The 25,648-nt window shown below is 42.9% G+C and overlaps 1 protein-coding gene across 6 annotated transcripts in view; it reads right to left on the bottom strand.

The window, feature by feature from the left end:
- LOC308303684 (SUN domain-containing protein 1-like) overlaps positions 1-25,648 on the bottom strand; it is an 84,893-nt gene that overhangs the window by 15,603 nt on the left and 43,642 nt on the right. For 5 of the 6 annotated variants that reach the window (XM_080748141.1, XM_080748143.1, XM_080748145.1 and 2 more), the window contains 11 exons: positions 20,529-20,816; positions 19,457-19,549; positions 18,848-18,921; positions 17,999-18,143; positions 15,605-15,826; positions 13,557-13,667; positions 12,601-12,685; positions 11,460-11,575; positions 9,891-10,058; positions 9,330-9,422; positions 4,229-6,472 (listed from right to left, as the gene is read on the bottom strand). In XM_080748141.1, the coding sequence (XP_080604267.1) occupies positions 6,356-6,472; positions 9,330-9,422; positions 9,891-10,058; positions 11,460-11,575; positions 12,601-12,685; positions 13,557-13,667; positions 15,605-15,826; positions 17,999-18,143; positions 18,848-18,921; positions 19,457-19,549; positions 20,529-20,816 (1,512 nt within the window). In that variant the 3' untranslated portion in view covers positions 4,229-6,355. Of the gene's footprint in view, positions 1-4,228; positions 6,473-9,329; positions 9,423-9,890; positions 10,059-11,459; positions 11,576-12,600; positions 12,686-13,556; positions 13,668-15,604; positions 15,827-17,998; positions 18,144-18,847; positions 18,922-19,456; positions 19,550-20,528; positions 20,817-25,648 lie in introns of those variants that run through there. The other variant, XM_080748142.1, reaches the window with a different exon arrangement.

Genomic DNA, 25,648 nt, shown 5'->3' with positions numbered 1-25,648 from the left:
CCTGACGACACACGGCAGCTTTGACTACCCTGGCTCGACGTACAAACAGTGTGAGAGCATAAACTCCATTACGGTTAAAAGTCGAACTGACCCAGATAAAAAATTCAAAACAAGGACCTCTATGCCACTATCTCTCAGCCCAAGAGGATGTGTTGTACGTGCGAGCACAAGTGTGTGTCTGTGTGTGGGTGTGCGCCCTATCTCCAAAACTCAGCTGACAGCCCTAGTGGCTTCAAATCTGTGTTGGGCCCTGGCTGTGTGAGCGTACACCGCTTCCAGAACTGCGAAAGCGTCTCACTCCACAACGAAGCAAAATCCAAAACTAACCATGGAACTTGTAACCTGGACATTAAGTGCAATCGACTATCTATTCTCAACAAGGCAACCGGGACCGGCCACCAACTGCAGGAGCCAAGGCCGTCAACAACGCTATCTCTAGATAAAGAAACGAGTCAACCTGACCAAGAAACAAGCTCACAGCACAGGGGCGTCAATTGGGTATGGCAAGGGTATGCAGCTGCCATACCCTGGGTCCAGGGGGAAAATAAAAGTTACTTTTAAATATAAATCCACGAATGTCTCTTTGTCTATCTGTTCTGGTTATTATGTTATTAAATTACAGTAAAATAAATACACATGCGAAATTCTCTCCAACTTGACAAGATGGTATATTCCCAGGTTCCGCAGGTCAGCTGCACAGGTGCAATGCATTATTGTTAATTGTGGCACGTTTACTAACATGCCAAGTTTAGCTGCCTGCACTTGAACCACCATTCCAGGCTGCCATATCCAGCCCAATAAACCATAGAAACGGAGGAAAAATAGAATGTACTTCTTAAAATAAATGTATCATGCCTGTTGCTAAGGTATGGCAACATGACTGGTGTCTTGCGCGCGTGCAAGACACCAGTCATGTTGCCATACCTTAGCCTTTTCTGAACTGACCCCACTGTCACATCACATGGATTATCGTAACTGTGCACGCACACGCACCCTCCCCTGCTTTCCTTTTTTCTTCTTTCTTTTTTTTTCTTTTTATGATGGAAAAAAAAAATCTGAACACTCTTATAACTAATCAATGTCTTAATTCATGAATACGTATAGGATAGGCATTCGCAAGCTTTCAGCTTCTGTCTATTCCTTTTGATCACCTGTAACAATGATTATATTAATGTATGACCTGTATAAAAGTATGAGATGATCAAATAAACTAAACTAAACTAGTAAGGGTCCATTTTGGTTACTAAAAATATCAACTCTCCATCATTTAGTTTAGCTGGGGACCACCAGGAACTCCCTCAAGGAGCACAAGTGGTCACTGAACCATTGGTTGAAACCGACTGCTTTAGACTATTACAACAAAGTTCACACGCAAAGAAAAAGCATGGCGGGGTGGCCAAAAACACAAGCACTGTTCACGCACACATCATTGCACGGCGCGCAAAGAAGCACAGGAGACAGCTGCTCAAATAGACCTAGTCCTAGACACAGATATAAAGAGCTAGATGCCTCGTTCGCCTCTGCAGTTAATTGGAGCGATGTGCAAAAGTTCTAGACCGGACTTCCTGAAAAAACTAAGGGAAGGCTGTCAGTCAAAGTGACTACTGGCCAATCACAGCGTGTCTTTTCCGTGACTTATCCAAGGACCACAATTCAATTCAACAGAGCCAGTTCGATGTTGCGCTGCTCAGCTGTTCTTATAGGCTGCATACGTAAAGACCAGCCCCCACCTGCCTCTGATTGGCTTACCGACTTCCGTATGTGTGACGCACGCGGAAGCAATGAACACGGAAGCGACGAAGATTCGCGTCTGGCTGATACGCAAGCTTGTCCAAGTTCCGGTCCCCGCCGAGCCCCCTGTGATTGGCTGAACCGGAGGTAGGGAGCGCTCCATTGTAGTCACTTGGAACGCGCAGAGGAGGTGAATAGAATGCGTTAGGAGGTTATCGTGGCGTTTATCGTGGGCTTGCCCAGGCCTTACGGCCTGGGCATAAATATAACGATTGCATTCACCACGGCTTCGTAACTCGCGCGGCCCAGGACCAAGGTCCGCTGGCCTTCGCGCCGCTTGCAATGTCGTGGACAATAACTGAGCGTCGTGGACAATAACTGTGACATCTAACCATAAAACGAGCGCTCCCTTCCTAGACACGCTTGGACATAGACTAGACGCCGAAGATTCCCTTAGTTGCTCAATGCATACGCCCCCTAGCCGAAGGAGGCGTCTACCTTTCTATGTCTATGGTCCTAGACCATACATGGGCAAAAGGCGGCCCGGGGGCCACATGCGGCCCCCACCCTCACTGCGGCCTGCAGGTTAACATCAGAATACTGATATATTATTGATTTCAGCTGTTACCATTCCAAACACGCAAACATGACCCGTTTGAATTCCTTCAGTCTATCTTAGTAGCTTAATGACTAGATTAAAACTAGACTCAAATGTTGGTCTTTTTTAAATATCCAACATATTTGTATTTAAGTTCATAAAGTTAACATGAGTATGCATTTGAAATTAAATACAATTTGTACATTTCAGGATTCCAATTTAAAAATAACACATTATTCAGGATTCCAATTCAAAAGAAGCAAAAATAGCAGATCTACAAGCTCAAAACGCGTCTTTTACTTATGTGGATCTTCTATTTTAGCTTTTGAATGAGATACTAGAATGACAAAGTAGGATGTAGCAATACTGTATGCATTGTGGCCCTCGGGAGTGAAGGTGGAAATATTGTGGCCCTCTCCATCATCAAAGTTGCCCACCCCTCTCCTAGACAGTCCTAGCCCCTGTGTCCTGATGAGTCACATTTCTTGTGCTTTATTACCTACTTTTCCAAAGCTGCTTGAGTTGGCTCTATCAGCCACCTCCTCGGCAAGAATGGCCCATACAAGAGGATATACACGTGTGTTCAAATCTTTTGAAATAATTGTATGCAATTGTAGGAACCTCTAAAAGAAAAGTAATATTTACAACCCCATTGTTTGGAGGAACCACTCATCTATCACTCATGATTTATTACTCCAAATGTGGGCAATACTTCCATCCAATCAGTGACTGACTTATATTCTAAGGAAAAAAAATACACCTGTATCAAACAAGACATGCGCATATCTTCTTGTAAGGGCCATACACACAAAGCCAGATGTAGGAGCGATTGGCACCGCTCAAAAACACCCTCTCCAAGTGCTTTGCTGAATTGGCCCTGGTCAAACAAACCCACTAGAACAGGGGTCTTCGACGTTTTCAGTCCAAGGACCCCTTGGTTTAGAGATGAAGCAGGGAGCCCCACAACCTGTGCATAGATTCCATTTAGTTTCATTGTTTGACAGCACAATCATCAGTGTATTTTGGATTGATGTCAATTTGTTTTCAGATATTTAACCACCTTGAACTGTCAGTATACTTGACCTTTCACTCCGTACTTACTGTAGTCTGCTCTTTTTCCCCTCTACACCAAAGCTCTTTGCCAAAGATAGCCGATCTACAAGCTCACAACACCTCGCACTGCGAGGCGTTGTGAGCTTGTAGATCTGCTATTTTTGGGAAAAGTTCTCAGAGTATGGACTCTAGGGTTCGAGTGGTTAATATAAAAAAGGAGAAAAGAGTTTCTATCACTCAAAGATTTGGAGGACCCCTGTAGTAGTTCTGGGGACCCCCCATTGAAGACCCCTGCACTAGAACCACACCGTAATGACAAAGGACACTGTTCTTCATCAGTCTGTTAACTTTCAGCCTTAAAGTATTTTGTCGTATTAATTCACCTGAAATTAGACATTTTCTGTTTTTTTGTCATGAGTAGGCTACATCCACCCAGCATGAAGGTCCTCGATGCACGTCCCACTGGGAGGAGACCCCGTGGCAGACCAAAGACCAGATGGAAGGATTACATCTCCAAACTGGCTTGGGAACGCCTCGGTATACTCCCTGAGGGAGTGGAGGAAGTTTACCGGGATAAGGAAATCTGGAAGTCTCAGTTGGAACGGTTACCCCCGCGACCCGATTCCGGATAAGCGGTTGAAGATGGATGGATGGATGGATAAAGGGATATGTCACTATGAATAAAAGCACCAATGTGAATGAACAAGGCATCAGCTATACTGGTTTTGATGCTAAATATATTCTGCAGTGTTACAAGTTTATTTTATTTCATAATGCTTCCTAATATGCAAATCTGCCTTCTGTACCGTTTTGAAACCATTAACTCCCCCATTAACTACAAAAGAATAAAAAAAAAGTAGATCTTTATTATATTTCCAAAATGTTATCTTGCAACCATATACAAATCTCAGAAAAAAACTAAACAAACACATATATACACACAAAATAGTCCCAAGACACTTTACAAACGTAGAAGGCTTTACAAAAAATATAAATAATGGTGAAAAGTAGTTTTGGGCCAAGGCATCCATAGCAGGAATAAAATACACAAACCCGTTTTGTTGCAGTCAAAACATTAAATAAAAGTACAGTTGATTGAATGAAGAGGAAGACTATCTGCTACTTTGGTGGCAGCTTATCGGGATCAAAACAAATAATAAAATGAATCAGTGCAATATTTTAATTCCCTTTAAAAAGAGAACGACAATACACACATCTAAGGACACTTAAAGGACAACTTTGTTTTTTTTTTACAACAAGGGTTCACATTTTAGATTGTAATTAGAGAAAAGAAAAACATTTTGTTAAAATGTTTTCATTTACTGCTTTCTAACGTTTTAGCGATTTTAATGACTTTGATTTCAGTGGTTGGGGGCATGCATGCAAGTGACTAAACATGTATTTTTAGACGCAATAAGCCCATTCCCAAGATGCACCACAATCTTTCATAGGCAGATGTGACTTATGGGGGCTACTGTAAATAGTAATAAAGAAATTGCTGGCTTATTGTGTCTAAAAAGACTACTTGCATGCATGCCCCAAACCACTGAAAAGCTAAAACTATAGAGAGAAGTGACCGAAAACATTTTAACACTCATCTTTTCTTTTCTCTAATTTACAATATAAAATATGAACCCTTGTTGTAAAAAGACACAGTTGTCCTTTAAATCCCATGACCCTGATACCTCTTGGGAAACCAGAGTCCAGAAAGAGGCCAGAATGAGTCTGTAAGAAAAATAAATAAAACTAGTGAAGGCCGCACCAGATCTTCTTAGGCTTTCAGCCAGTCAGGGAGAAAGGTTCAAGGTCAACAAAAGTCTAAATGTGATTCTATAATGAGGCAGGTAGATCAAGTAGGTGCCAGCCTGGAGCCTGCAGATGCGTGTGTGCATTCAAGTTCTTTGCAGAGCAACAGTGCGTGTATGAACACATTTAATCATTATCCTCACATACACACTCTTCATCTCGCCACTGTACCTTTTTTCCTGCAAATACGACTGACTGGCAGAACTTCCGACAGATTGATGACACGCCAGTAGAGTGCACAGTGAAACCAAGCGTTCGTTTAAACTCAAGAGTGCACAAGTGGAACCAAAAGGACCCATAGGGTCCAATTTGCGCACGCTTTGTAGGTAAATGAACACGGAGGATTTTAGCGTGTAGATCAGTGGTTCTCAAAGTGGATTCCAGGGATTCCGTGGGTTCATTTAGGATGTAGTCTAGATGGACGGGGGGTCCGCGCGCATAGGGTGGATTTCTTTTGCCACCTGTTTTTTTCTTAATCCTTGAAGGGTATATTTTAAGATTCTGCCAGGTACCAAGCTGAAATATGTTCTCATGGGGTTCATTTTTAATGATTTCTTGCACCTGCCCATTCACTTACTATACAGGAAAAAAAGATCCCCCAAAAAATCTTTAAGTAGCATGTGAGGGGTCTAACTAGGGGTTTTCATGATTCTGAATCCACTGCAAGCATTTGTTTTGCACGAAAAACATTCCATGGGCTAAAAACTGCCCCACAAAACTATGTTTTTTGTGATGAAAAGTGATGAGTCATCACTTTTCACAGTTTTGCGAGGTCCATTTTTCGCCCAAGGAATGTTTTTCGTGCAAAACAAATGCTTGCAATGGATTCAGAATCATGAAAACCCCTAGTTAGACCCCTCACATGCTACTTAAAGAAGATTTTTTTGGGGGGATATTTTTTTCCTGTATAGTAAGTGAATGGGCAGGGCAGGTTCAAGAAATCATTAAAAATGAACCCCATGAGAACATATTTCAGCTTGGTACCTGGCAGAATCTTAAAATATACCCTTCAAGGATTAAGGAAAAACAGGTGGCGAAAACAAATCCACCCTATGCGCGCGGACCCCCCCTGTCCCTCTAGACTAATGGAACCATACAAGTATGTAACTCTGACAGTTGCCAGAGTATGTAACTCAGACTGGTTGTAGATCGTAGTGTGACGTGTGCTCAGTTGCTGCTGGGCTTGCCGTGCACCCGGAAACGGTACATGCACGTGTACTCCGGGTGGCCCCAGTTGGACAGCACCTGGACCTCCATGATCTGGAAGCTTCGCTCGTTCTGCTCCTGGTGAGACGCATGAGGATGAAGCAGGGCAGGGGCGTCACAAGGGGGGGACGGGGGGACGGGACTGAGTTACTAGGGCCCAAAGTGGAAGGGCCTTAATTATTTTATACTTTAACTATTGAAAAATAGCAGATATACAAGCTCACAGCGCGGCACCGAGTGCCGCGCTGCGAGCTCGTAGATCTGCTATTTTTTGAAAAAGTCATGAAAATGTGTGCAAATCTTTGAATGTATGTATTTTTTAAGTTGTAACTCAAATTTTGCTTCCGGGGAGTCCCTGGAACTAAATATTTTGAGATGGGGGTCGATTACTGTGACAAAGGAAATCGCGATTTATGATATTATCGCAATAATCAAAAGCCATTATCCTGGGGCGGAACATTTGCCAAAACATAGCAGATCTACAAGCTCACAACGCGTCGCATCGAGCTTGTAGATCGGCTATTTTTTGGCAAAGACATTTGATAGAGTGAAAAAAAGACTATCGAGTACTTACATTTTAAGTACCTTTGACCAATTATAGAGTGCATGACGGAGGACGATATAACGATAAATGAAATCTCCACGATACGATTATCGTGAGTGTTTTTTATCCCGGTAAACGATAATATCACATATTGTCCCATCAGTGCATCAGATACCCAATGTGCTAATTGTTTGTGCTCATCTTACAATAAATCTTACAATAAATGCGAGAAATCTCTGTGAGTATGTATGTATGTATGTATGTATGTGCCCCGCGTATCTCGAGAACCGTTCATCCCACCGGCTTCAGATTTGGCACGCGCGTTCCCCGCCGTGGCGCGGAGTGCAGTGCCGGGCCTCGGCCCGACCCGATGCGTGGTTTTCCCGAACCCGCGCGAAAAGTTCAGAATCTCCGTATGCGGAGATGATTGTTGACATCAGGCTGTTTCTGAGGAAACCGGCGCAAGCGCTGACTCATTGTGACATCACATCATAAAAGGCTCTGACATCACGTATGCCACGAGTCTACAAAACATGCCATGGTTACGTACGGCTCTTATGACAACATGTATAATGGGGTTTGCATTAAAGGGTAGGGATTCACAGAGATCTCCATATATGGGCATAAAATTGATGCCCGGTATGTTGAGCTGATGTCTGACATCAGAGTTTTCCGGAACCGGTACTGTGTCTGCAGAGATCTCCATTATTATATGGGCATAAGTGGACAAGAAACAGATGGTCAAAACGGGTCCTATGACAACAGGTATAATGGGGTTTTCATTAAAGGGTGGGGCATTCATTCCCTATTTCAAATTCGGCGCGCAGGTTCCCCGCCGCAGCAGGTAGTGCAGTGCCCGGCCTCGACCCGACCAGATACGCGAATTTCTGGAACCAGCACGAAAGGTTCGGATTCTGATGTCTGACATCAGGGTTTTCCAGAACCGGCACTGTGTCTGCATAGATCTCCATATATGGGCATAAAATGGATGCAGACGGACAATACAGATATCTCCATATATGGGCATAAATTGACACACGCAAACAGATGGTCAAGACCTATCTTATGACAACAGGTATAATGGGGTTTGCATTAAAGGGCGGGGCATTCATTCCCTATTTATATTGTTCCCGAGTTGGCCAGGTCGCCGACTAGACGCTCGGCCGCCCGAAGGGCGGCTGAGCTTCTAGTTTGATGTAATGGGCAGTTAATCCATTCAAATTAATGTAATTGATTGTGTGCCTTACTTATTAGCTACCTGGCATGAAAGCATCACTTGCTGCTGGTCATTCCAAATGAATGTTAAAACAAAACAAAAATGAATAGTTTTGCTTGGAAGGCCCTCTAGTGGACAGAATTAACCACAAGCTATAGCCTGTAGTTATGTCAATAAGCATTGGTATAAGGTACATTATGGGCAAACTATAAGCATTACAAAAACATAAATTTAAAGAAATAAAGAAATGAATGGGATTATATAGGAACATAATTTGATATGATCAAATATCTGCCCAAGCTTAGTCGCTCCATTATGTGAGAATATATCGCTAGGCATTGTGAGCTTGTAGATTGGCTATTTTCAAATGTATTTTAAATGTATATATAGGGCTGAAGTGATTAGTGATTAATGTATCTTTTGTAATACTGTAATATTAAAAATCTACAAAGTAACTACAATTTCCAAATAACTGTAGTTGAGTAAAATACAATACCTAGTCCATGGGCCGTACGAGATGTCGCTCTCCGAAAGGTGGCAAAGGTTAGTATTCTTTTTTGAAAAGCTCTATATCCGTAGATTATATTTTGGTATGATAACCCTTTCTGAGACACAGCTAAATTGGTGTTATCAGCCGCTAAAGTCAGTATCCCATTAACTTAACTATACAGGGGGGGAAAAAATGCAACAAATGAATCTGCTTTAAGTAGCATTTGAGGGGTCAAACTAGGGGTTTTTCATGATTCTGAATCCATTGCAAGCATGTGTTTTGCACGAAAAACATTCCTTGGGCTAAAAACGGCTCCACAAAACTATGGTTTAGTGATGAAAAGTGATGAGAGCCCCACGATGTTAATGGGACACCAACTTAAGCAGCTGATAACACCAATTTAGCTGTGTCTCAGAAAGGGTTATCATACCAGAATATAATCTACAGATATAGCGCTTTTCAAAAATGCATAGTAACCTTTGCCACCTTTCGGAAAGCGACATCTTGTATGGCCCATGGACTAACTTGCCTCTGAGATGTAGTGGAGTAGAAGTGTACAGAAGATTCGTCAATGGAAATACTCCAGTAAAGTAAAACATAACCAGAAAGTGTACTTAAGTACAGTACTTGAGTACATGACATGTACTTAGTTACTTGTGTAGGTCTGCACCCAGAGAGAACTTACAGTGACAGTGTAGGTCTGCAGGGCCTCTCCGTCCTCTTCATAAGTGTACCTGCCCAGGAACGTCCCGTTGGCCTGCTTCTCATCGTCCAGACCCTACCGGCACAACACACACACGTTCAACCATGAGGTCAAAACACACAGAGCCGCGTGAAAGACATAAAGATGCAGCCCCCTTGCTGTAATGTGTCGGTTCTCAACATTTTCAGGCCGCAACCCTCAAAACAATCATATATTAATGGGAACCCCCCCCCCCCCCTATTATTCTATTTATTTATTCACAAAATGACTTCATTGAATTATTGAAATCATTGAATTCATTTTTTGATTCCTGAAAAAAATATATTTTTTGGGAATGTTTATGGAAAAGGTTTTGAAATAAATAATTAAAAAAAAAAAACATTTAGAAAATAAAAATAAATAAAGGGACCCATAAAAATGTGTCCGCGACCCAGTGTTTGGGAACCAGATATAAGTATACAGTGGTTAACTTGATCATAGTACATGAAGCCACCCCGCAGAGGACAGTCTGTGTGTGTGCGTGCGGGCGTGTGTGTGTCTTACATAGACAGCGAAGTCCTTGGGCGCGCTGTGCAGCCTCCCATTGGGAGCCAGGGCTTTGGGCATGTGTTCCAAGGAGAAGGCTGTAGGAAGGACCCTCGTGGACAGACGGATCACCAGGTAACCCTGGGAACCTTTGAACGCCCAGCAGTTCCCTGGCTGGATGTCAGGCTGGAGGGGGGAGAACATGCAACAAAGAATCTAGATCAGGGGTCTTATTTTTTTTTCTTTTTTTTCCCAACGTTTTCAGGGACCCCCACAACCTTTTCATAGATTCCATATAGTTTCATCGTTTGACAGCACGATCATCAGTGTATTTTGGATTCATGTCAATTTGTGTTTTCAGATATTTAACCACTTGAACTGACAATACTTAATAAACTTGAACTTTCACTCTGTACTTGGTCTGCTATTTTTCCCCCTCTACACCAAACCTCTTTGCCGAGAATAGCCGATCTACAAGCTCACAACCCTGCTATTTTTGGCTTAAGTTCTCAGAATATGGTTATTAAGTGGTTAATATAAAAAAGGAGAAAATAACTTTCTATCACTCAAAGATTTGGAGGACCCCATGTAGTAACTCTGAGGACCCCCTAGGGGTCCCGGACCCCCTGTTGAAGACCCATGATCTAGAGTTGTAAATGGTATATGGTGCATTTATATAGCACATTTTAGCCAAAGAGTTTTACGTAGATTGTGCATTGCATTCACCCATTGACAAGCATTCATACACCGATGGGCGATGGCAGAGGAAACAAAGCAAGGCACCATTAGGGGTACAGAGTCTTGCTCAAGGACACACCAAAAGAACCTTGGTTCAAGAACCAGTGCTGCTCCGACCCCAAGTTTGAGAACCACTGGTATAAAGGGTTTAAATGCTCTAATCCAGAGTGACATCAACTTCAGTTAGACACATAACTGAAAGAAGAGAGCTACGACACTCTTTGATCGTGCCACCACGCAGGGGTGTGGCACCAAATTCTGGGCCCTGGGTACAAGGATTCACAGCGATGTTCTTCATAGGGGGGGGGGGGGGGGGGCTTTAACCCATTTAGACTGGGAACACATTATTTTGTGCTTTAACTCTTGAAAAATAGCAGATATGCAAGCTCACAGCGAGCGTGTGGATCTGTTATTTTTGAAAAATTGTGAAAATTTGGTCAAGTCTTTGAATATTTCAATGTCAGTGGTGCTCAAACCTTTTCATGAGAAGGACCCCCACAATTATATGTATTTGGCCACGGACCCCCCCCATCTCAAAATATGTTGTTCCAGGGACCCCCCCAGCAGCAACATTTGAGTTACAAATGTTCGCATGAAAAATACATATATTCAAAGATTTGCACACATTTTCGCGACTTCAAAAATAGCAGATCTACAAGCTCGCAGCGCGGCACTCGGTGCCGCGCTGTGAGCTTGTATATCTGCTATTTTTCAATAGCTAAAGTATAAAATAATTAAGGCCCCTCTCCACCTTGGGCCCTAGTAACTCAGTCCCACCCCCCCCCCCCCCCCCCCTGTGACACCCCTGCCACCACCTAATCACAAGTGACAGGCTGTGAGCTTTGTTACCTGGATGACAACACGAGGAGACTGTGTGAAGTACCACAGAGGAACACCAAACAGACTCAGCAGAGCCGTCTTTGTCTCGTACGTCTCAGAGCACCGTGTGCTGAGGATGCTGCCCCCTGCAGGGAGAAAGCACACACACTGAAGAGTCATGTACATACAGGCAATTCATTCATTTTACTCTCACATGGACAAATCCACTGTCATAGGAAAATATCTACTTAAATATAAGATGCAAAGAGCACAGTGAAGTAATTCAAATTTGCAACCAATAATTGTTATTTTGAAAGATCAAAAGGACCTGAAATATTTCAGTCAAGATCACACGGCCACATTTTGACGCGACCGCGTATTTCCCGGTGAACCTGTGCGCAAAGGTGGGGGCCGATGGGCAAGGAGGGTCGCAAGCTTATGAGAAACAACTAAAATAAGACCTTAAAACCTGGCAGCCAGTTGCGTGCATTAGCGCAAGATTACGATAAAGGAAATCATTAAATGGAAAACATTAAATTTACTTTTGAAAAGCCTACACGGCCTTAAAACATGGCAAAAACAGTTGCGTGCATTAGCGCAAGATTAGATGAGGATAAAGGAAATCATTAAATGGAAAACATTAAATTAACTTCTGAAAAGGCTTCTAGGCCTACACTATAGCCTACTAAAAACTAGTGGAACCGCGATCTTGCCACACGTGAATAATTGTGGTTGTAAACAATAACACAGACAATACAAATCCTTAGTCTAGTTGTGGGAAGAAAAGTTATCATCATGGCCCCAAATAACTTTTAAATATCTTGCAATTGGCGATGAGTCTCTTACTAAATCGGCAAGAGTGCCTCTCATTCTCAATACATAAAGGTTAAGCTATATAACCTCTCCATCATCAGCAATAGTCAGTGGTGCGTGTTCCCCACACTCCCAAGCCCCCACTGTTGCGCTAAGGTTCACCGGGAAATACGCGGTCGCCATTTTGACAGCATAAATTGACAACGCCATGACACCATGGGTCACCAGAATGATCCTGATGACCGGCCCGGGTTTTGATCGATTGAAGATAAATTATTCTTATAGTTTGGTTTTTATAGTTCAGGGTTTTTGATTAAGTCAGGTACAGCCTAAAACACGTGATACACATCAGTCTCACCTCCAGACTCCAGGGCAAAGTCTGGCATGCTGGTCCTGTCCTCAGAGTACAGTCTGAGAGCATCCTTCACTATGAGCTTCACCTCCTGTGGGAGGACGGCAGAGGAGAGGAGAGTCAATTAATGTCTGAAAGACTGATTTGCAATATTTTGAATAACTGCAATACCACTGATATGTAGCGACAAGAAGATTCTTTTTTAGAATATGCCTCAGGTCTTGGGTCAAGTAAAATTCAAGGGATAGTTTACCTACAAAATGACTTTTTTCCTATTGATTACTCACCCCATGGACACTTCATTGATATCTTTTAGTTTTTGTTGCATTCCTAAGACAATAATTTAAGGAGACTCTTTTGTCTCCAAAGCAGGCTCTTTGTGTCTCCATAGGGAAACACTGCTGGACATCAAATTGTCTTAGAAATGTAAAAAATGTAATTAAATTAAAATAATTCAAGTCTCCATGGGGTGAGTAATCGATTGAAAAATAAGTAATAATTTGGGGGCTAAAGGCACACAATTCAGAGAACGAGAAAACAAGGACGTTTTGAAAAACGGACACTAAAATAAAAATAATGTTGAAAATATTTTATAAAAAAGATTAAGCTTCATATATGTGTTTCTATTCAAAAATGACCACAAAAAGCGTAAAATAAGGATAAAATAATCAAATTGGCCATTGTCAGGCTGACTTTGTTTACATCCCTCTTCTATTCTTTTATATGGATTGATAAGGGATGTAAACAAAGTCAGCCTGACAATGGCCAATTTGATTATTTTACGCTTTTTGTGGTCATTTTTTTATAGAAACACATGAATTTTCGAAACATTTTTATTTTAGTGTCTGTTTTTCAAGAAAAAGTTGACTATAACTCCTTTAAACTCGAGGAAAAAATTCTTGTCTTTTTGACTCTCAGCCAGCTTTGTCAAACTAAAGACATGACGAGTCCGTCCGTCTTACCTCCTCTGTCATGGAGGTGCAGAGTTCAGATTCTCTTCCCTGAGACTCCGGTCCTGCTGCTCTGCCCCGTGTCTCCATCTGAAGGTTCATCATATTCTCCTTCTCCTGTGTCTAAGGATGGGACCATATGAAAATCACGGTTATTGTGACCAAAAATATAATAGCAATTTATTGCGACCGTAGGTCGCATTTACTATCAAACCCTGCACAAAGTGTAAGTCCGTCAGTCAGTCAGTCAGTCTGTCTGTCACACGTCACACTCTTGCCCTGCTCATATCTCCGCAACCGTTGCCCCGATCCATGCCAAATTTTGCACACACACTCCTTACCTGCCAAACTACAACCTCCAAGGACCCCCGGAGCTCCAGGGACCCCCAGGTCCCTGGGGGACCCCCAGATGTAAAAAATGACCAAATGTGCTAAACTGACCAAATGACCACCCCAACGGGGCTGCTCACGGGGAATTCCCGTGGACCACCGACTCCTGGTGCTCCAGAACGGATGCAAAAGTGGTGGTGCCCCCAGTGGAGGACCCCCTACACTGCAGCTCACATAAAATGCCGTAACTCCGGCTAGGAGCGACCGGGACAGCCGGGGCCGGTACCTATTCGTCCGCCTTGCCGGCGCGGAGACCCCACCCCTCATTTCTCACATGGCCCTCTTCTAGCGCCACCATGAGGCCGATTCTTGCAAAACACATTTTTGGACACTGCTCCTACAATTTTTGCCCTAAAATCACGCAAATCGGTACACAGTATGTCTACACTCATCCCATCAACATGAATCTCTCCCATATAGCGCCACCTCCAGGCCGATTTTTAAAAACACATTTTTGGACACTGCTCCTACACATTTTGCCCTAAAATCACGAAAATCACTACACAGTATGTCTACACTCATGTCATCAACATGGATCAGGAAGATTTTGGCAAAACACATTTTTGCCCTATTTGTGGAGATAAGTGACCTACGGTCGCTTATCTCCCGATTAGGGAGTCTTACTGGTAATATTATCGCGATAATCAAAATATTCCCAACATCCATTATCCTGGGGCGGAATATTTGTAAAAAAAATAGCAGATCTACAAGCTCACAATGCGTCGCGATGCGCTGTGAGCTTGTAGATCGGCTGTTTTTGCCAATGAGATTTGGTAGAGAGTGAAAAAAAAAAAAAAGAGTACGTTATTTACAGGTCCGTTTTACACATTTAATATGCAGCTCTGCAAATTAAAGGTGAATTGATCCCAGCGCATGACGGAGGATAATTTCATGATAAATGTAGATCTCCTCGATGCAATCATTGGGATTATTTAATCACGATAAACCAGGGGTCTTCAATGTTTTCAGGCCAAGGATCCCCTTAGCTGAGAGGGAGATAAAGCAGGGAACCCCCACTACATGTTGTATGTAGCAGATTTTCACAGATTTCATAGATGGATTCATAGACTTGTTAGACAGCACTGTCATCAGTCTATGTTGGATTTGTGTTTATGTGTTTTTTCAGACATTTAACCACTTAACCTCTACACCACACCTATTTGCTGAAAATAGTCGATCAACAAGCTGAGCTTGCAGATCTGCTATTTTTGGCTAAAGTCCTCCTTAAAATAGGGATGCGAGGGATGCGAAGTTGTTCATTTAAAATAATTATCCTATCACACAAAGATTTTTGGAAGCCCCCCTGTAGTAACTCTGAGTAACCCCTAAGGGTCCCGGACACCCTGTTGAAGACCCCTGCGTCAAGTATGCGATAAGGTCTTGCTGCGCAGTCATTATGGCTTATATGGACACGACGGGGGGGGGGGGGGGGGGGGGGGGGCTGTGTGTTTGTTTACATGGCTGACATGTTGGATACAGCACTAAATTCACGCAGTGCAGCCTGAATGCAGCAGGAGCTCTGAGCCGTTGATTAGGCAGCGGTGAATTATAGGGTTAGGGTTATTATACGCCTATAATTCACCGCTGATTTCAGCGCTTGACCAATCAGAATCAAGCATTCAACCAAGCCGGGTAATAAACAATAATAACAATCATGCTCCCATCCCTACCTGCGTCTCCGTCATCTTCAGGCTGATCTCCTCCAGGATGCTGAGCTCCAGGCGGTGCAGGTCGGCCTGCAGGTCCTCCCTGCTGACGTAGCGCTCCGTCAGCCACTGGAGGAGGGCCTGACGGGGCAGCTGGGACTGGGCCGCGTCCCCCGTACTCAGCTGGTTGCCATAGAACAAGACGCGCAGCTCCTCGCGAACCTGCGCCTTGACCCGGGCTGAAATCTGTCACATAAAATAAATGTTTTTTTTGTTTGTTATTTTTCAAATTAACTCTTTTACTGCTTCGAACGTTAACGCTCGTACCAATTCTGACGGCGGCGCAAAGCCAATACGAACGCTTGTTCACTGTAAGCTGATGAGAGGTCGCGCGGGTGTGTACAATAACATCATCTCCCGTAACGCTGCTCTCAAATTTCCACCACACGTAAACATCAATGGAGTCCCAAATCACTTCCTGGCTGTATTCTGTGGACCTGATCTAGAACATGCATTTCTACGCTCTGAACGACGGAAAGAGGGGAGGCCCATTTCACATTCATTCCTTGCATAAGGCTTCCCCCTGCCGTCAGTTTGGCTACAGTACACATGTATGTCTCCATTGAAAACGACTATGTTTGGAAATAATCCATAGATAACTTTCTATAACATCGCAAAGGTAAGCTACTTTTTGATGACACCAGCACAAATAAATAAATAATAAATATGGCAGTAGAACTGTTAATGTTTTTTTTTGGGCAGGTGCCTGCTCTATTTTTGGCTCATCTTTATTTCTCAAGTACCTTTAAAGGGCAATTCCAGGCTAAAACATATGCCCCTTTTATCAAGATTCTTCCTACCAGGTTTGGTTGGATTTCTGTTATTGTCGCCCCTCTTCAGAGATCAGAGCATTAGCTACAGTATGTAGCTACATTACGTGGCTGCTAATGCTCATTCAACAGCATGAGACTGAATGTCAAGAAACCACGCTGAAACCAGTGACCTGTAGAATTATGTGACCATAGGTGTCTCACTCTTCCTCTCTCAAAGTAAACGCAGCCCGTTTCTCATCCGGGTCAATATATGTGGATGGACTATATGCACTTCGGCTGGTCTCAGGGAACAATTCATGAAGAAAAGAGTAGCTTTGGGACGGCCAAAATTAGCACTTTTGTCTGTGTATATTTAGACACATTTTCGCTGTGAGGAGGGGTGACAATAGCAGAAATCCACCAAACCAGTTAGGAAGAATCATGATAAAAGGCAACTTGCGTCAAACAGCTACACAGAGACACACACTACCAACAGAAGAAAGGCACACAGTTACACCAAGACACACACAGTCCAAGGGGTGGAGTGCACAGATATAAAAAGCTAGATACCGCATCCACCGCTGCAGTTCATTGGCGCGACTGGTAAAACAGGACTGGCGGAAGTGTGGAACTGTGGAAGGCACTCTGCCCCCTGCAGTGGGAAAGAGGGAGTCCCGCATCTGATTGGCCCACCGAGCGTCCCATTCTGTGACGCACAAGGAAGCGTCCTTCAGAATTCCGGAAACTTACCAGAACTCTTTTACCAACGCCCCAGAGCCGGAGGAGGCGTCTACCTTTCTATAGGTGCCTCCACACCGAAAATACTACAGGAGACTTGTTCAAACTGTTCACAGACTGCAAAGAACTGCAAAAAACTAAGCACATTGAATTTTCCAGCCGACTGTATGCCGACTGTAATTACTGTACAGTTTTGCGCATGCGCACTGTGTTGCCATATTGGCTCGTTACAAGCGACTTTGATCCTGTTTTCCTATAATGTTGCTAGTTGTGGGTTACTTTTGTTTGGGCATGTTTCTGAATTGTAGTTGCTTATTTGGCCTTGCTTTCAACATTCTTTTAGAAAATAGCTAATGTAATAGAGCTCAATAGGTGAAACTGGACGCTCCTTTAGGCTTTGTTTTCATAGACCTGGTCGCTTGTTTAACTCACAGAATCTGGCAACCGAGGAGCAGAAGCGGAGATTCTTCCTGTCCGGTGATTTCTTCTCCTCACACCAAAACAACACACATCACTATTACTAGCGTTGCCTTGGAGTTGATTACTATAGGAAATTGAGAGTTGAGATTGTGAATATGCTATTTAGTTAAAATATGCAACGGGAAAATGTCTCTGGCTTATTTAGGCTTGGTTTTGCTGCAGCAGTAGCAAACTAATGGTCCATTACAACTCGCTACAATTCACCGACGTCCAGGGGCGACTCTACAAAACTGAGCAAGTCCAGTCTTCCAGTTTTCCGTCGATAACGTTCCCGACCCGCTGCCGAAAACCTACCGATGAGCTCCCGTTCGGCAACAGACGCTTTCCGCCGCCTTCCGCCGCCGTTTGGTTAAAAGTGGCCTTATGTCTATGGTGGAGTGTCTCTCACCGTCTCCTGTATGTCGTCCTGTTGTTCACAGCGCTCCTGGTATCCCATGAGCCCTTGCAGGTCCTGCCTGACGCCCTCCAGCGTCGACTTCAGCCCGTCGACTTCTACCAGCAAAGCATCGTGGGAATCGCGGTCCACACCCACCCTGAGAAAAAAAGAGAGAACTAATTCAATCATGGGCTCTGTCTGGTAGACACCTCATATGCCCCAAATTATTACTTTTCAGGATTCAAATTCAAAATATAGCAAAAACGTAGAAGATCTACAAGCTTGAAAAAACATACCGCTTTGCGGCAAATTGTGACGCTGTAGTATGATTAGGCTTAGGATTATTGAATGCTTTAACTATTGAAAAATAGCAGATATACAAGCTCACAGTGCGGCACCGAGTGTCGCGCTGCAAGCTTGTAGATCTGCTATTTTTTTTAAAGTCGTGAAAATGTGTGCAAATCTTTGAATATATGTAAAGCGAACGTTTATAACTCAAATTTTGCTTCTGGGTGGTCCCTGGAACGAAATATTTTGAGATGGGGGGTCCGTGGCCAAATACATATCATTTTGGGGGTCCTTCACATGAAAAGGTTTGAGAACCACCGACATAGAAACACAGTAGTACAAAAAACCTTAGAAGGATTCAAAAGACACTTGTAAAAAGACAAATAATAATACGCAATAATGCGTACCCTGTCTAAATGGGTTAAGTAGGGCGTTCATTTACGAAAAAACTAAAACATTACATTCGTAGGCAAGAGGTTTCTGCTCGACAGCAACGATACGTGTATTTTATGAGAGACGGGCATCCGTGTTACTCAGTAAAATCCTCAGTGGTAGACGATCTATTTGTCCCACCTGACTGGGACTGGGAGCGTTGAGGGAGACGCTGCCATCGTTGTAGGGATGGCCTCTTGTCTCCTCTGAAACTCCTGCAGACGGACCAACACAATGCGGGTTAAACTCCTTGACAATGAAGCAGGGTTCGTACACATTCTATATGATTAGAACAAATGAGTACCTGAGACGAATAACAGTCCAAGTCCATTTTTAAACCACAAACTAGTCATTTTTAATCTGTTAAATTGTTAATGCGCTCGCCCCTCATTTTGTTAAATTGTCTGTTTTAACGTTATCTGCTCCCTTTGTCTGCTGAATATTGCTTGTACAGACTTATACTGTTGTTCCACAGACTGTTGGAGATACTGTTTTTCCACGTTCCATAAGTATTATGTCTTATAATTCCTAATATACATGAGTTAAACTGTAACTGTAAAAGTAAAAAAAAGAAAAATCAACAAAATGAGGGGGGAGTGCATAAATAATTTAACAGCTTAAAAACTTCTAGTTTGTGGTTTACAGTCTGGTAAATCAAAAAAATACATTCAACATTTTTTAATATGGACTTTTTATAAAACAAATGAATGAATGAATGAATGAATGCATGAATGAATAAATAGTGTGTACCTCTGTCTTCACTGCTAGTGACTTTATAAGGACTTCCAGCTCAGCCAGATGAGTGGCCTGTTTCTCCTGTTGTAACACATACTGCTGCTGGCTCTACAGAAAGACACACAGACGCAGTTTCATGAAAGAGGTCGACTCCCTACCCAAACAAACACATTTTCGTGCCATAGTCGGAGAGCTCCGTCTATCCATCTTTAGATTAATCGCTGTTATGTACAGTCCCAGTGATCCATGGTTGCTATGAGACACAGCATACAGAAATAACCCGGAAAACAAAACAAGACTCCTCCGTCCGGTTCAATTCTTCTTCTGCCGAAAACAACAAGCATAACTCCTGTTCTAGCTCTCCACTAGGGATGGGACGATATGAAAATGTCATAACCGGTTATTGTGACAAAAGAAATCGCGATTTACGATATCGTGATAATGAAAAGCCATTATCCTGGGGCAAACATTTGTCAAAAAAATAGCAGATCTACAAGCTCACAACGCGTCGCGTAGTTAGCTTACACTACACCCACGGTGTGCATCAGATCAAAGGAGGGTGCAAAGTTTAGGAAGTAGTGAAAATAGCAGATCTACAAGCTCGCGGCGCGAAGCAAAGCATCGTGAGTTTGTAGGATTGGCAGACAGCTCCAGCTCAAAACGTTTTGCGAAGGAGAAGGACACCGTCCGTCCCCAACGGTACCTGCACCCTGCTCTGTCCCTCCTCTTCCAGCTGCCTGCGGAAGCCGTCCAGCCTGTCGGGCAGAAACCTCGTATCTCCAAGTTTCAAATGTGTACGTCTTTTGGTCAAGTAAAGCCCTGCTTCATCATACAAGACTGTCGCACAAAACTAGTGAAAACAGCCGATCTGTAGATCGGCTGTTTTTTACTAGTTTAGTACATTTTATAGATGATAAACACAAAACGAACGGTTTTGGACATACAAGGTTTCCCACCCGACGACATGCTATAAATATAAGGTGCTGGGAGTGAAAATTATAACGTAGGGGTGCCTCGGATTAAAACAAATATTCATGGGGTGCCCTGAGACAAAAAAAAAGTTTGAAAACCCCTTGCCTAACAGTACCTGCACCCTGCTCTGTCCCTCCTCTTCCAGCTGCCTGCGGAGTCCGTCCAGCCTGTCCTCCAGCAGGCCAGAGACCCAGGGCTCCAGGGACTGTCTGCTGTGGTCCTGGACCTGCTGCTGGAGGTCCCTGAACAGCTGCACCACGTCCCCGTGCCTCTGCTCCACCTGCCGCCCGCCCGCCTCCACCTGCTGCCACAGCCGCGAGACGCTCTGCTCCAACCGCAGCAGGCGCTCCGGGGCGCCCGGCGTCGTCGACGACCACGCCGCCTCGCCGGCGTCTTCTCCTTCCTGTGAAGGGGGATAGAGCAGTGGTTTTCGTGCCATGGACCCCATTTAACCGTTTAGGCATAGACTCTTATTCGTCTCAGGTACTCAAATATTTCTACAAGTCCATATCATTTTTTTTTAATATAGATATCTTTTTTATTTACCAGACTGTAAACCACAAACTAGTCATTTTTAATCAGTTAAATTGTTAATGCAATCCCCCCTCATTTTGTTCAATTGTCTGTTTTATTGTTATCTGCTCCCTTTGTCTGCTGAATATTGCTTGTACGGACTGTTGTTCCACAAACTGTTGGATATATACAGTTTTTCCACTTTCCATTAGAATTATGTCTTATAATTCCTAATATATATAAGTTAAGTAAAAAAAAAAATAATAATAATTCAACAAAATGAGGGGGGAGTGCATTAAGAATTTAACAGATTAAAAACTAATAGTTTGAGGTTTACAGTCTGGTAAATCAAAAAAAGACTAGACAGTTTTTCGTCTCAGGTACTCATTAAATGCTTTAACTATTGAAAAATTGCAGATCTACAAGCTTGTAGATCTGCTATTTTTGCAAAAAATATTTTTAAAAGCGAACATTTGTAACCCAAATATTTGCTTCTGGGGGGTCCCTGGAACAACATATTTTGAGATGGGCGTCTGCGGCCAAATACATGTAATTTTGGGGGTCCTTGACATGAAAAAGTTTGAGAACAACTGTTTTAGAAGAAGGATTTGGAAGACATTTATACTGTAGAATCATGTAAAAAATATTAAAAGACTTCACAAATGTTCACAAAGTAGGTCGGGAGTGGCTTATTGTCGGTATCAGCCGGTAACACGCGGGAGTCTGTCCCCGTTACAATGCGCTAGACCCCTGGGAGATGGACTGCTGAGGTGGAGCGCCACACCTACCATCAGCTCCCAGTACTTGCCGCACGACTTGCCAAGCCATGCTACTCATACGCTGAGTTCATGATTTTTCAAAAATAGCAGATCTACAAGCTCGCAGCGCGGCACCGCGCCGTGAGCTTGTAGATCTCCTATTTTTTAATAGTTAAAGCATAAAATAATGGTTAAAGCTGTTGAAATCTAAAGCAACAGAGATTTGCGTTAAGGCCTAAATGTGATCAGTGGTTTTCAACCCATTTTGTATCAAGGCCCAGTATTTATTCAGCATTTGAGCTACGGACCGCCATTTGATGAAATGTAGGCATTTAGCCTCTCAGACCTAAAACTGACCATAGGAGAGATAACAGGCAAACGTTGATCAAATGAACAATTCTTCTACATTCTCTAATTGTGTCGACTTCTGGTAAATTAAGTAATGCAGATGTTTATCAATAGAGGGTATGCACGTGACATCACTGTTGCTCGAAGTTATGTGGGAACGCCTACTGAGTGGCAAAAAACTAATTTCTGCCATTGACAGCCCATACATCCAAACAGATAAGTCCCATCTGATTGTATTAAACAAAGTTAAACTCTATAATTTAACTTGTCAGAGCCAAAATGAAACCAAACAGTATTACGAGTTGAGCTTCATGCAATGCCACTCATCAACCAGCAGGTGTCCTACTCAACCACAGGTTCTAAGTCTCCATAGAGGAGCAGGGAGACCACAATTCAATTAAATATTACAAAGTATAAAAGAAAATATAGTGGAACTAATTATTTGAACTACTGGCAATTTATACAAGAAATGTGCTGCTAATCTGTCCATTTAATTTGTGTGATAAGCTCTGGCCAGTCGCACAGACACAAACACCCTCTAATAGACAGCTAGCTTTTTCATTTTTTGGATACATTGCATACACAGGACCCCAATGGGCCCAAGAAACAAGCCATAGGCTTTCTTGGGCTATGCTTTTAGTATGGTTTTGTATGAAACTGTACCTCTGTGCTTTTTCTTTTGCTAACTGTTAATAAAAAGAACATGAGGAGAAGAGAACAGGTGCGCTTCCTATGATTGCTGCCGCTGATTTGGGCAGTGGGTGCTTAGCTCTAGCTCTAGGTACCTTAAAGGTGGGGTGACACAGGTACCTTAACTCTCCCCACGCTTTGAACGTTAACGTTCGCCCCATTTTTTACAGAACCTCGATGCCAATACGGCGCTCGTTCGGTTCGTCTGATGACTGTAAGCTGATGAGGGGTCGCGCGGCCGTGTACTGTAAACACATTTTCCGCGGTGATGGTGTAAAAAATCCATTATGCGTTAACATCAACGGAGAACAATTCACTTCCTTGTTGATTTCCTCTGGCTGTAAGGCTCTGTGGCCAGTGACTGGTCTTCTTCTTCTTCAACACATAACAGGCAAATTCACATTCATTCTCGCATGACGCCGCCCTCTGCTGCCTGGCAGACCAAAGTGCACTATTGCACAATAAAAAAGAAAAAAAAAAAAAAAAAAAAAAGAAAAAATGTCTGTCTATCTACTATAACGTCGCAAAGGTAAGCCGCTTTTTGATGGCACCAGACCCAATAAATAAATAAATAATCTGGCAGTAGGAGAGTTAAAGGTGGGGTGACATGGCCAAAACAGCTAATTATTGTTATCAAATTAGCCATTTTTTTTAATGATGTCATGTACCCCCATGTTAAATTACCCAATCAAATTAATTTATTGTAGTTACTGTACTGAAAGTAGTACGTTCTGTACAGTAATGGCAATACATTAATTTGATTGGGCTAATATGGGGGGAGGGGCGGAGTCGAGCATCCATATCATTATCTTTTGAAACTGACCCAACAAAAGCTGTCCGAGGTGTGTTTCCAACTTTCTAAACCAACTTTAAAACTATCAGTTCTAGGGGTAAAAATGATATAGCATTCGCTATAAAATCAATGGTTAGACCGGTAAAAAAGTACATGTCTTCTTCAAAAAAGGTGTCAGAGATTAGTTACGAGGGTCAACACGCTTCTCCCCGTCTATGAGACAGTTTTGTCGGCCATACCCTGCTGTCTCTTCCCCTAAAACCTGACTGGAGCACCAGACTGACCGGAGCAAGCCATATGTCCTGCTGTACGCCCGTCGGAGGACTGAGGTCCGTGGCTCACACACTCTGTGTGTGTAGCCTGTGTGTGTGCGCGTTTGTGCGTGTGTGTGTGTGTGTACACACACAATAGCTCTCGAACATAGTGCGGTGCGGCGCTAGCCGGGCTACACGCTAACAACAACGCATCACGTTGCGCGCGGCACCGCACGACGGACGAAGTATACATTGCGCGGCACCGCACGACGGACGAAGTATACATTCACTACTAACTGATACGGCCCGCCTCCTTTTCAGACTGTTTGGAGAAAGACCACGTGACCTACTGCAGCACAATGTTAAATTTCGGGGGGCGTCACCACTCCTTTAAGACAGTGGTTCTCAACCTGTGGGTCGGGACCCCAAATTATTTTGGTGGGGTCCCCAGATGATTAACTTAATGTGAAACATTGTTTTCTCACTCAACAGTAAACAAACCAACATAAAGTGTAAGTGTATAGAGGGTATCTGCATATTTCTAAAGTGTCAATTTAAGGACTTTTTAATACCTCTAGAATGACAAATTAAACATTGGGCAAATTGTCAAGTATTAGAGGCAGAATGTGTGAAAATAGCAGATCTACATGCTGAAACGCCTCGCAACGCGAGGCGTTGTAAGCATGTAGATCTGCTATTTTCACAATAGAAAGTATTATTTATTTTTTTCAACTTCGACTTTCTCTGGTGGGAGTCGACTTGTGTAATGAAGTCGACTGAGGCGACTTTTTCGTTAATGCCCTAGTATACTGCAGATCTGCTATTTTCACCATGAACCACCGTCGCACGATGAAGTAAAACATTAGGCGCAGGTCGTTACATTTCTTCACCTCAGGCTGTAGCATCATTACAGCAGCTAAATGGGTCAGTTCCAGGGTCTGTCCTGACCTGGGACATTTGGTTTGCAAATGGGAGGTTTGGTGGGGATGTTGTTGTAGCATCTAGAGTAGGCTGTCCTTATTTGCCTTGTAGGTCACCAGCAGCAGTGGTGGGAAAACATACTCACATGCTTTACTAAATAAAAGTATCAATACTGCAACAAAGAAATACTCTGTTAGGGTGCCCTCACACCAAAATACCTAGAGTGGAAACCGCCAATGCATTTCAATGAGAATGGAGCGTTTTTTTGCAGAAATCTGGCAAAAAAACACTCCATTCTCATTGAAATGCATTGGCGGATTCCACTCTAGGTATTTTGGTGTGAGGGCACCCTTACAAGTAAAAGTCTGGAATTTAACCAAAAGTATTGGTATCAAAATGTGCATCTTGTAGATCTGCTATATATAGAGCTGAAGTGGTTAATGCATGTTTTGTAATAATAATAATCAAAATCTACAAAGTTAACTAAAGTTTTCAAATAATTGTAGTGGAGTACAAGTATAATATTTACCTCGGATTTAGCAGTACAAGAACTGAAAATTGGAAATACTCCAGCAAAGTAAAAACTTGAGTACATGTACTTAAATTGCATCACTGATCACTAAGGGGTGTAACGACACATTTTAACAGCAATACGATACGCATCACGATACATGGTTGACAATACGATACATGGACGATATTGGTTCATTCATGGCAATACGATACGATTCGATGATTTAAAATCAATATAGTAACTATTTAGCAAAGACATTAAATCAGTGTGTAAAACGTGTACAAAAATCTATTATGGCATTATACGCTGTGATTATCTAGCAAATACATGGACATTATATTTCAACACATATGGACAAACCCACCTTGACATGAACACGGAGATTACACACATTTATCGATAGACCAAGAGTAGCTATATGGAATGGAAAGGTAATTAGACCCC

The sequence above is a fragment of the Nannobrachium achirus genome (assembly GCF_963921795.1).
Source record: "Nannobrachium achirus genome assembly, chromosome: 18".
Classification (NCBI taxonomy): domain Eukaryota; kingdom Metazoa; phylum Chordata; class Actinopteri; order Myctophiformes; family Myctophidae; genus Nannobrachium; species Nannobrachium achirus.
This window is presented reverse-complemented; position numbering and strand designations above follow the sequence as displayed.